The sequence below is a fragment of the Coffea eugenioides genome, chromosome 8 (genome assembly GCF_003713205.1).
Source record: "Coffea eugenioides isolate CCC68of chromosome 8, Ceug_1.0, whole genome shotgun sequence".
In the NCBI taxonomy this organism is placed as follows: Eukaryota; Viridiplantae; Streptophyta; class Magnoliopsida; order Gentianales; family Rubiaceae; genus Coffea; species Coffea eugenioides.
The window spans coordinates 34946802-34960022 of NC_040042.1; the positions used below are offsets into that span (position 1 = coordinate 34946802).

The window sequence follows — 13221 nt, forward strand, 5'->3', positions numbered from 1 at the left end:
AAAATTCGAGCTCCGTGAGTTCGCATTTGCTGAATGCGAAGACCCTTTGGACGTAATCCGATGCTCAAAATGCCCCATTTGTAGAATTCTTTTAAAATTCATCATAATCTTTTGTTTTTAAAATCTATTTCGCAGCTATTATTTTTGGTCGAAACACTATCTACATTGGACATTGTATGTTTTACAATTGGAGCTTAGAAATTTTATTAACATCATGTAGTTTATAGATTGGCGCTTTTGAATTTCATGGATATTTGGATTGTTTGACAAGGAGTTTTAGCCCATTTATAGGGGAGACTATGTCGAAATTTTTGTAGATCTTTCTTTGTGAGGGCAACTGACTAATAGGTAATTTATTTTATATTACAACTACCATTTCTTATGCATAAGGCTTAATTCGGATTTGATACAAGCCATTAGCTAATTTATGTTATATTACAACTATTGGATGTTTGCCGACAAGTTGAAATAGTATAGTTTGTTAAATTTTGTTCCAGTAGAATAGGGCATTAGAATATGAAATACGGATTTATTTTAAGGCGAATTGATGGATTGAAAGTCAATGACCAGCCTTGTAATGTTTTTTGTAATTGACAAAATCTATAATGCTAAAAAAGTGGCAAAATCTGCTACAGGGAAAAACATTAATTTTGTAAGATTCATTGCTAGAATATCACATCATCGGGAATGTGGATCTTGTTATGCGGTGTGAATGTGGAGCCCAAATATATATAACTTTCCGTACATTTCTTACGCTTGTACTTTGAAAATTATAGGGTCTCTTGACAATATGTAGTGTGGCAAATGTGATTACTACTTCATATAAACCCTGTTCGGATTGGCTGGCAGGGAGTTTTAGTGAAATTTGTGGATTGGTTGGCAGGGAGTTTTAGTCTATTTTTAGGGGAGACTCTGTCCAAATTTTCTAAAAATTTCGTTCGGAGTTTTAGGCTATTCCTATCGTCATTTATAGCATATTTCATACCTGTTTTCAATTTTTTCATAAACATCTGGATCGAAATTAGTCTATTTAATAGTTCCAATTTCGACCTAGAGTCCACCCTCTTTCATTTGTTTGGACCCTTGGACTACTAATTCTAATATATTGTCCCCAAAATAGGGATTCATTTCACAGACATGTCTGTAGAAAGACCTCTGCGGGTAAACCTATACTGGGGAGGACAAATACATTACGAGGGTGACTTTATTTGTTATTTGCCTCGTACTTCCAACCGGACATTCACTTTGAGGCATAGAATTGGATACGGGGAGTTGGTTGACAGGATTTACCATTATATTGGGGTCGATAAAGGGATGTTCAAGCCGAAATTATTTTTTCGTCAACCGTTGGAGAGTTCCAAATATACTGTTTCTGCAGTGGTGGATGATAAAACTCTTGATGTAATGTACGATCTTTGGATCGAAAGAGTTTCATACATGACGGAGATTTATATCGAGAAGGAAGAAATCGTCCAAATGCCTGTAGTTAATAGCGTATTCACTGGACCAATAGGTAATGTTGGTCCAATGATGTCGCTTATACATGCATTCATGGATCCAACAAAGTTTAACTTCGGTTCTAGTTCAATCGTTCCAGAGACTTCATCGGCATGTCACTATATGCATGATGATCGATCTATGGATTCATTAGAACCAAGGCTCACATCAGGGTCCATGGGTGCCCAGGAATATTTTCATGGCCTGGATTTGATTCCAAGTTTTGGAGATCCAGGTCCATTATGCCATATTTATCCACATGGGATCGAGTCTAACCCTGGTCAAGGTTGTCGCAGTTCAGCCGAAGATGATGTATATGCTAGTATACATGATAGGCTCCTTGGCTCTCTTGAAGATGATCCGGAAGAAGATGACCCGGAAGTTGATGCGGAAGAGGTTGAAGAGTCGGAGTCGCAAGATGTGTCTGGTAGTGACTCGGATGATGAGCATGAAGGTGGGGATTTAAGAGTAAACCTCGATATGTTCCAAGAGGACAGACGCAATAGCACAGCTGGCAGCTCTGCATATGTTCCAAGAGGAATGACATTTTTCTCCGATCTTAGGAGCATAGATGATGATGATATAGAAAAGGAGGATGGATTGGAGCGTATTGTAACATTCAGTGAGGAGAATAATAATATACGTCTCCATATGAGATTTGAGAGTAAGCAGCAGCTCAGCCGGGCAGTTAGGATGTGGTCCATCAATCACAATAGGGAGTTCAGAGTTATTGAGAGTAAGAGTAACACGTGGTTTGCTAAATGCAAATCATCAATTGAAAGAACTCCTTCCACTTCAACCGCGCCATGGTATCCACCATGCGACTGGTATGTTAGAGCCGTAAAGAAAAAGACCCATGGAATGTGGCAAATTACAAAATGGGTCAATGACCATAACTGCTTGGGCGACATGATTAGAAATAACAATACAAGCCTGACGGCTTCCGTTATTTCAAGGCACATCCTCCGTAGCATTGAAGATGACCCTGGATTAAAGGTCAAGAACATACTAAATTCCGTTAAAGAAAACTTGAAGGTTGATGTGTCTTACAAAAAAGCCTGGTATGCCAAACGTAAAGCAATTGAGCTTGTGTTTGGATCTTGGGAGGCGAATTTTGCAGAACTACCACAGTATCTCGATGCCCTGGTGCAATCCAATCCAGGCACCGTGGTGGAGTGGTCACATCATTCGGATAGTTCGGATCGAGTTAAGACCTTTAAGTATGTATTCTGGGCGTTTGGACCGGCTATTTAAGCATTCCACATGTGCAGGCCGGTTATATGCGTTGATGGCACTCATTTGCGTGGCAAATACAAGGGCAAACTCCTTGTTGCAGTCACTCAAGATGCGAACAACAACATTCTGCCAATTGCTTATGCCATAGTGGATGAGGAGACGATTTCCAGTTGGTCATGGTTCATGGAACAATTAAGATATAATATGGCACTTGATCGACATCCTATCTGTGTCATTTCCGATCGCTACAATGGTATCATCTATACCATGACACACTTTGACTATTGGGAGGAACCTTTAGCCTACCATAGATTTTGCCTGCGACATGTTAGGAGCAATTTGATGACACACTTCAAAGGTTTACACCTTAAAAAGTTGTGTTGGGCAATGGGAAGGGCAAGACAATTACGCAAGTGGCGGATGTTCAGAAAAGAACTACGAAGCATGTTCCCAGATACTTGGAATTATCTGTCAGTCATTAGTCCAGAAAAGTGGTGCCTAACACACGATGATGGCCGTCGTTGGGGTATTCTAACTACCAATATATCCGAAAGCTATAATAATGTCTTGCGCGGGGCAAGCCATTTGCCAATTCGTGCATGCATTGACATGACATTTCATCGGATAGTTGCGTTATTTAAGACGAGAAGGGAAGATGCTTCACATTATCGCAATCCTTTTCCCCCAAAGATATGGCGACGTTTTAAGAATGCTGAGCTGAAGGCCGGCGCCCACAGAGTCATTGAGTTCGATGGCCCATCGGGCGTATACAAGGTTATCACAGGGCGGCGTGTCGATGGTAAAGGAGGCAATACGCAAACCATAAGGTTTTTTTATAAGAGATGCTCTTGTGAAAAGTGGCAGAATTACAGGCTTCCTTGTTCACACGCTTTGGCGGTGTGCAGGAATAGAGGTGACAATCCGGGATTTCTTGTGGACCAGCAGTTTACCAAAACAAGGTGGGCCGTCCAGTATTCAGGGAAGTTTAACCCACTGCCGCATCAAGATACTTGGCTCCATCCTGGATGGGAGCTGCAGACAGACAGGAGCAAATTTGTTACACGTCGGGCAGGGCGGGTTGGAGCTAGCAGAATTCGGAATGAGATGGATGAAAGGGATCCAGACGAACCAAGAAGATGTCGAAATTGTCACCAGACGGGTCACAATAGGAGAAATTGTCCGAATTATAGGTCTTGATTTGATCGACTCCCTAGAAATTTGAAACTCATGTCAGTGCATTTTTTTTTGGCCGTGGGGTTCGAGCTAGTTCATTTGTGTTCGATTCTGGATTTATTTTAAATAATTACATTAGTGACTTTCATTGTCGTTTTGTCAAATGCATGTTTCGTTCTATACTTTGATAAGTATTGAAATAACCAGTTTACACGTGCCACCCAACAGTTTTATTCTTTTATCGCTAAATCCCCTATCCATTGATTTGTTGACATATCTGTTAAAGGAATGCTCGGATGATGTGTTATATGTGTTAATGCTCTTGCATATACAGGATATGATATTTTTGAAGAGCTATTGACAGGGAGTTATGGCCGCTTTATAGGGGAGACTTTGCCAAATTTTTTTAAAAATTTTTAAAATATGACTACAAATACATTGTTGCAGTATATGAATACATAGAGGGATAAAATATGTTTCTAAAAAAAATAACTGATAGACATGGAGTTTTAGTCGATGTATGGTGTGTTATATGGTCAAAATTTGCTAAAAAAAAAAGCTGTGACCGCGATTTATAGGTCAAAATTGGATACAACTGACTTTTTGGGTTTTACTTATGCATAACTCATGGAATTTAATCGATGTCAGATATTTGCTTGGGATTATGGCCGACACTCCTATCCCTGCAGGCCTACATCCAGGACCATACGTGCACGACATTATATCGGCGGGAACTGCACACCGGGCACATTCCATTTTTCACGGACATATTGAGAGCAATCAGTTAGATGTCAGACGGTGTGACAGAGGATTTTGGGAGCATACGCCTACTCCTGATCGGGTTTGTCGTTATATTGCCTTGGTTGGATTTGAGGGGGTGCTTGAGAGTGGATATCAGATGGTTAATCATTCTTTGATCACAAGTTTAGTGGAGAGATGGCGGCCCGAGACGCATACATTCCATTTACCGGTTGGAGAGGCTACCGTGACATTACAGGATGTAGAGGTGTTGTGGGGGTTGCACATCGATGGTCCACCGATTATAGGGGTAGACACATACCGCAGCATTCAGGAGTGGAGAGCCATTTGTGAGGAGCTCATTGGATTTTCTCTTGCAGTTGGATACTTTGATGGACAGAGGCTAAAATTGGGATGTTTAGCAAGAGTCTTGGATACAGAGTTGCCACCCGATGCTTCAGATGCTGAATGTAGGCAGCGCGCGCGCATCTACCTCTTACTGATATTAGGTGGACATTTATTGTCCGATAAGTCCGGCAACAAAGTCCCTTTGTTATATCTTCCATTACTGTGGGACTTGGAAACTATTGGGCAATATAGTTGGGGTAGTGCGTGTTTGGCGACTCTCTATCGGTCACTTTGTGATGCCACGCATCCTGCCAAATCGGCTATTGCCGGTCCATTAGTTTTGCTACAGGTACATTGCAATAATGGTGACATTTATCTTCGGTTTTTTGCATTTTATCATTTTGCAATTTTAACATTGATTCTAATTTTCTAACAGCTCTGGATTTGGGAACATATACCAACCATGCGTCCGGACCGAATCACGCCGTTGGAGCATTACCCTGGTCCATATGGAGTTAGGTGCGCGTTTCGCCCTTATTTCGGTTGTTTTAATGACATTTGTTATTTGACAACTTTAATTTGTTCTAAACAGGTTCCTACTTTATTAAATATAGATGGAATAATGACTTGGACATACACAGAGTTGTTAGGCATGTTGTGCCCGCATTCCGAGATCAGTTGACAGGCCTGCGTCCTGAAGAGGTATTGTACATATGTCCGGACAATAGGAATTTTTGAAATTCGCTCCAGTAGTCTTTTCTGCCAATTTTAGTCGATCCAAAGCATAAGTTTGTCATACTGCATTTTGTTAATGGAAATTGAGTCTGTTGGCAGGGAGTTAACCTCCAGTTATAGGGGAGACTCTGCCGAATTTTTTTTAGAAATTAAAAAATTTTATAATAATGGTTGACTAGCATTTGATGTGCATGTAATGGACAAAAGTGCCATTTTAGTGTAAAAATGCAAAAATGATCAAAGAACCTCACCCTTCGATTTGCAATGTAGATGTGTTTGATGTGTTTTAAGAGATTGAATATTGTACTTTTGGTATATTACATGTGCGTGGGAGGTTAGATTTGATAAAATATTTTTCCAACGCGTGTTTTGGAATTGGCCGGAAATAATCCGAAAAAGTTTGAAAAATTGCAGTTTCTGCAATTAGTGCAGAGAACTACATATCTGAGCTCGGATCCTAAGTGCCCAGACAGATCCGAACTTGGATCCTTTGATCCGAGCTCGGATCGGTTCGCGGATACAGGAAAATCGAAGCCTCGTTTCTGCACTTTTCACAATTTGTCTAGCACTTTTTTAATTTTTAAATTGACCGCAGCCGAGCACTTTTTTCATGAAATTGTTAGAATTGAATATTGGGAAGTTTTATTATTTCTTAATAGAAAAAATGAAACAACTTTGATTTTATATTTTTTTCAGTTCATATGGCAGCCATATTCGGAGGACGTTCTCGCTTCTCTTCCTGCATATTGTACTGCAGGTCGGGACATTTGGAGGTCCGTAACGTATCTTATTTGCTGGGATGTAGTTGAGCCGCACCTCCCTCATCGGGTTATGCGGCAGTTTGGGTTTCATCAGTCCCTGCCTGATATGAGGTTGACGGATAATCAGGCAGCTCTACATTCTCTAGATCGTCGTGGTAGGGCGAATCAAGACTGGAGCACCACGCATAGATAATATATTGATATTTGGACTGATCGACGTGTGCATGTACAAGATGGCACTGTAATTGAAGATACTACTTATCCATCGGATGAGTATGTTCAGTGGTATCAGGAGCGGACGGTGATTTATATTTCAAATCCGAGTCGCTTTCCCGCTTTCCCAGAGGGCTTTCAGGGTGATAGCGCTAGGGCACAATATCTTGTAAGTTTATTTCCAACCCACTTTTAATAATCACTTTGAGTTTGCTCACATTTTAAACTATTTTTTACCACAGTATCTCCTTCTAATTCTTATATTTGTTTTTCCAGAGCGATGCCATGTCTTGCATGTATTTCATGGCACAGGACTCTCTTGCAGTTAGTGATGAACAACACAGCAGATATTTTCAAGAGTTGAGGGACTTTACATCCACATCTTTGTATCATGTAGGAGAGTCACGCCGACTTGCATTTTGCCCTGCCCACGTACCACAGGAGATTCCACTATACCCTGATCCATGTCGTGTTCAGCGAGCTCCTAGAAATACCCACGGAAGTCAGCATGGCGGTGGACGACGTCGTAGATTCCGATCACCAGAACCCGCCATACAAACTGGATTCCATGGAGGTTCGATGGCTACTGAGGACCAAGCTGGCGCATCTACTTTTGTCACTCCTCAGACCGAAGTCATGCATGAGAGAGATGTATCGATTGGGCATTCTAGGTCCCCTATTACTTTTCCAGAGTTTACGCCTGATAGGGACTCATATCGGCATACTTCTGAGCAATGTGAAGGAGGTGAAGGCATAAGCACTCAAATTGAAGATGCTATACTGTTGACACATATTACTCAAGTCCATACAGTAGTCCCAAACCGACCACGTCGAAGTCAAAGAATACCCAAACCAACAACATGTGGTACTCATGGAAGACTTGGGCAGCATTGATGGCACGCTACTTATATCGTTATTGTATAAATAACCTAACTTATGGATTGCATACTTTTTTGGTGACATTTTGTATATATTCTAAAATTTCACGAATTCGGGCTAGGAACAATGCCATCACGCGTATCTTATTTCTCACTTTATATGAGTACTCTTTTAAACAAAACCAAAAAAAATGGCAACATATGTAAACCAAAAAAGGTAAACTATACTAACCTCTCCTCTAGTTCATACACGGTAAGTTAGTTGCAATGTCGGAACTTCAACAAAAAAAAATTAAACATACTATTTATAATATATTTATAAATTGTTATTATATGAGATTTGTTATTCATAGTTTCCCCATTAAATATAGGGAACAAACTTTAATATTTTCATATGGGCAAGTTAAAAATAAGATTCCAATTTTGTTCATGAAAATTAAGCCCTAACTTATTAACAATTTAATTTTATTTTAGTGTGACCTTGAAAATAAAGAAGCAAGATGTGTAGTTATTTCGTTAGTATAGTTGTATTATAATAAAATTATTGGCTCACAAAAAAAAGAGTGACTCGGAAGTTTCGACCAATGGGGAGAAAAAACCCTCCCTATTGTTCTAAAATGATCGAAATTTTTTTCAGTCGAACCAACGACTATAAACGAAAGCGCTTGCTGGGAGGCAACCTTACATCCTATAATATTGTAGTTGTGTTTTTATGTGTTTCTTACATTTTAGTGTGATTTAATTGACTAATTAGATATATTTCACTTGTTTGCAGGCGGTACCAGAGTTTCATCATTATTTTGGAGGTACAATTGAGGAACAAGTGTAAAAAGGGGGGTTTTCTTATTAAATTGTGCTTTAAGTGTTTAGAATTCCCAAGCATACGTACAATGTTGCATTTTCAGTATATTCACGTGAGTTTTGTTAATAACATGTTTATACATGCTCATGGACTCATTTGATGTGCATGTAATGCCCAAAAGTGCCATTTTAGTGTAAAAATGCAAAAATGATCAAAGAATCTCGCCCTTCGATTTGCAATGTAGATGTGTTTGATGTGTTTTAAGAGATTGGATATTATACTTTTGGTATATTACATGTGCGTGGGAGGTTAGATTTCATAAAACGTTTTTCCAACGTGTGTTTTGGAATTGGCCGGAAAAAGAGAGAAAAAGTTTGAAAAATTGCAGTTTCTGCAACTAGTGCAGAGAACTACAGATCCGAGCTCGGATCCTAAGTGCCCAGACGGATCCGACCGCGGATCCATTGATCCGAGCTCGAATCCAAAAATTCTTCATAAATATCCGAGGGATCGTCTGTGCTTCCGGCGGTGCGGATCCGAACCATGCCGGATCCGCACCCTTTCGGTTGCGAACCGAGTTCGGATCGGTTCGCGGATATAGCAGAACCGAAACCTCGTTTCTGCACTTTTCACAATTTTCTTCCCTCTTTTCACCGAACCCTAACCCTCTCTCTCTAATCTTCCATTTCATCCGTTCACTCCCTAATCTTTCTAAAATTACAATTGAAATTGTAACAGATATTAATGACTATTAACTATTAGATTCTTATAACTAATATTCACTGGTGTCAACAAATAAATACGATTCATTAATAACAAAGAAAAAATTAGAATTTGATTAAAAAAATTTATTTGATAGAAAAGGAAAAAAAGTTAGTATTTTATTCATAAAATACAGTCAACACCTTACATGTTAACAATTTCATTCTATTTTTACATTGATATATGGAATACAAAGAACTATGCATGTGTACTTTTTTCACCATTTAAATGTATTATAATAAAATAATGTATTTCCAATCGTAAAAAATGCTCCAACTTTTTTTAATATAAAAGTAATATGAATTTTTTTACAGCACATATTTGATGACTTTAGGCACGTGCAAGTTTTAAAATAAATAAAATTTATTCCTCTGCTAATTACAGATTTTTAAATAACATTTCTCTAACATTTCTCCAAAATTTAAGATTATAGTACAGCTTTTAAAATAAGATTTTACTACCGACAGCATTTTAGTAAAGGCAAATTCTACAAAACAAACAACATTTACAGTTAATTTTACATTTTTTTGGGAGCTCGTAAATTTCATTTTAAATTTTTTTCCTAGGAAGTTTGAATTTAATTTTCTAATAGTCATACTTATAAATGTGAAATCCAACAAAAAAATTAAATACAATTTTTGGTGGTCAAATTTATCAAATGCGAGTTATTTGAAAAATTTTTAATAAAATTCTTACTATTACAAAATTTAGGAGCTCGCATTTAGTTATTACTAAAAAAAATTGTCTACCTCCAAAAAAAAAACCAAAAAATTTTAAATTTTATTGAGCTCGCATTCGCGGAATGCGAGCTCTATGCCCTCCGAAAAAAAAAAATAAAAAATCTGCTGAGCTCGCATTTCTGAAATGCGAAGACCCCCCTACGGAATACTTCACCGAAATCGCCCCTTTTGTAGAATTTTTTTAAATTTCATCACAAACTTAAAAATTTCTCAAAGCAATGCTGATCAAATCTGGATTCCGATGCAAGCTCCCAATTTTGTTTAGCTCGAGGAACACCACGCCAAGAGGCAAGAATCATCCGAATAGCGGTTGACGAGCGAGGGGCATACATGTACAAGTAACTCATTCACAATTAAATTTTACATTTATAAACTCCTAAATACCCCACACGCGATTTATCGCAAGTATACGAATCATGAGCGAGTATAGGGTATTAAGGGTCGATTCCACAGGAAAGATTGTAATTACCGATGTTTTTCAAACTCCTTTATTATCTAGACTACCTTAAATATAAAATTAATGAAAATAACACAAGAAAACTCCTAGAGATATGAAATTCTTATTACTCTTGTAAATGAGAATACCGGTTAAGTGAATGTTATTATCTTAGCTAATTATGACGTAATTTCCTAATATATGTAAAACCTACTCTCGTAGTGAATCAACTATACTTGTAACTAAATCATACCTACTATCGTGGTTATGATATTAATTACAAGCTCATTTTTTCTATGAAATTACATAAAACAAGTCACTAAAGCCACATAGGTGCACCTCTACTCTCGTAAGTGTACTCCTTAGGCTTATCACTTCTTTGAACTAATGTTAAATTCCAATTTTCATTGCAAACTTAACACCTTAACATTATCATAATTAATGGCCAGTTAATCATGATTAGATAACCAAAAGTGATAAATAACTTGCTCAAAATAATATCACCAAGTAGCCAAGTAAACATCACAAACAAAATATAGCAAGTTCAACCATAACTCTAGGCATAAACTTTAACTAAACATAATAAAAATACAAAGCCAACTTGTATTATAATTAAACATGAAATCCAATACAAGAGAGAAAGTAGTAGAAGAGATATCACCCTTGTCACATGAGATCAACCTCTTCATCTTTGCTCCTCAATTTTCATCCAAATCTAACTACAAATACAAGATGAATAAACTACACTAACTGCTCTATGCTAATGAACTAAGAAAAACTAGTGAAGACTATATTTTTGTAGAGTTTCTCTAGCCTTCCAATCCTTCAAGACTTCTATTTATAAAGAAATTTAAGAGCCAAATGAATTGTTTCTTGTTGTCATTTTTGACTCTTGAAACTCTTTTGAGTTATTTTTCCAACTTTCCAGCCTTTTCTTGATCATATACAACTGAAATTTTTGGCTGGAACTGAGTTGGAAATGTTGCATGAAAGCAGGACAAGTTGGTCAGAAAATTGCAGCGTTCAGATTAGAATACGCGACTTTAGAAAACGCAACTTTCTGGTCGCGTATTGAACAGTCTCGTTTGAGTTCTGTGTAATTCAACTACCATTTTCGTAATGATAGAAGCCGAACTAACTCTTCTGTAAAACATAAAAGTTGTAGCCCTTTGAATTAGCTTTCCAATGCCTCAAGAATCATCCAATTTGGAGCTCTCTAGACCGAGATATGACCAAAATACCAAAGACTGGTCAGAGCTCTTTTTCCAACTTTGGACAGCTAAGTTGAATTTCGGTATTTCAACTTTTGGACTATGAAACGGCTGAATTGGACTTTGATGTCTTCATACCAAATGTAGATACGTCTCTTAGCTTCAAAATGGTATAAAGATCATCTCAATGCAATGTATGTAGCCCAAGATATAGTCAAAATACCAACAGATGCCAAAGCTGACTTTTGTTTGATTCTTTTGTTCTCAAATTGCATTTCTCCTTTTACACTTCATATTTTATTTTCATCACTCTAAATCATCATCAATCATCTAAATATATTCTCAATGGTCTCCATTTGATGATTGAATCATTAAACCTGTAAAGTATGAAATTTTTATCATAAAAATCCATAGAAATGCAATTTTCACACTTTAACCACAAAATGCATATTTTCACTAGAATCTTAGTTAATTATTTATGAAACTAAATAAAACACACCAAAACTAATTAATAAAGAACACTAAAAATACGTAAAATATACTCTTATCAGCGGTGACAACCATTTCAACAGCTGCCACATACAAGAAGTTTGAATTTGCTGGACAATCTGTTTATTCCTTACTTGCCAGATAGAATGGAGTGTTATAGTTAATTTTATGAGCAAAACAATTTGAGCCAGCACCACTATTCAACTTCATTTTACCAAGTTGTATGTCCTCGAGTTCTGTATATCAAATATAGCAGTGGAATTGTTGAGGAATTACAGTAAACGAATAATTGTAGAGGAAATCAAAACGTAACTAATTTTGCATGGACATTTGTACTAAAACGTGGAACGCATAGGAAGGACTGGCTTCCAATAATTTACAAAGGACTAGTCCCAATATTCTGTGGATGCACATTAGTTTAGGATGGACCAGGAAGCACAATAATTGAATTAGGATGGACTGGTCCCAAAATTCTGTGGAAGCACAATAATTAAGGGTGGCCCGGTCCCAAAATTCTTTGGAAACAGGTATGAATAGTCATATTTGGGGTGTACGGTGATGTTAATGTCAAATTGAGTCACCATTCGAAGGAGAAAAGAAAGGAATCTAGCGAAAAGAAAATGTGCATAACTAAGATGTTTGTCGAGTCTCTTAACTAAGATGTTTGTTGAGTCTCTTATTCTTTAACAAAACAATCTAATAGCTCATTTTAAGAATATCAATTAAGGAAAAATTTACTTTTCGTCCTTAAATTTTTAGTTAGGCATACATCTCGTCCTCAAACTTTTAAACGCATCACATTTAGTACACGAATTAATTATTTTGGACCACATTTAGACAAAAATGATAAAATATTCAATTTGGATGGAGAAGATTGACGTGACTGTTAATTTTGATTGAAAAATTATTTTTTACTTAACAACCACATGCCAAACACGTGACTTTCTCTATCCAAATTAAGCAATTTACTGTTTTTGGACTAAATGTGGCAAAATATAATTAATTCATGTATTAAATATGGTACATCTAAAAGTTTGTGAATGAAATGTGTCCCTAACTCAAAATTTAGGGACGAAAAGTGGATTTTTCCCCTCATCAATTACTTCTTCACTGAATTTGATTATCAACGAGATCATGTACATGCTGTATTCCAGGCAATGGTGATTTCTGAACACGTCCGAAAACATTTTGAACCCAAATTT

The 13221-nt window shown here is 37.3% G+C and overlaps 1 protein-coding gene across 1 annotated transcript; it reads left to right on the plus strand.

Moving 5' to 3' along the window:
• Positions 1-2760: 2760 nt before the first annotated feature.
• On the plus strand, positions 2761-3930 carry LOC113780633. Its single transcript, XM_027326414.1, has one exon. The coding sequence runs from the start codon at positions 2761-2763 to the stop codon at positions 3928-3930; it is 1170 nt and encodes a 389-aa protein (XP_027182215.1).
• Positions 3931-13221: the final 9291 nt, after the last annotated feature.

Bases quoted from the DNA above. Each gene is read 5' to 3' on its own strand.
- LOC113780633 (XM_027326414.1), top strand. From the start codon at position 2,761: ATGTGCAGGCCGGTTATATGCGTTGATGGCACTCATTTGCGTGGCAAA.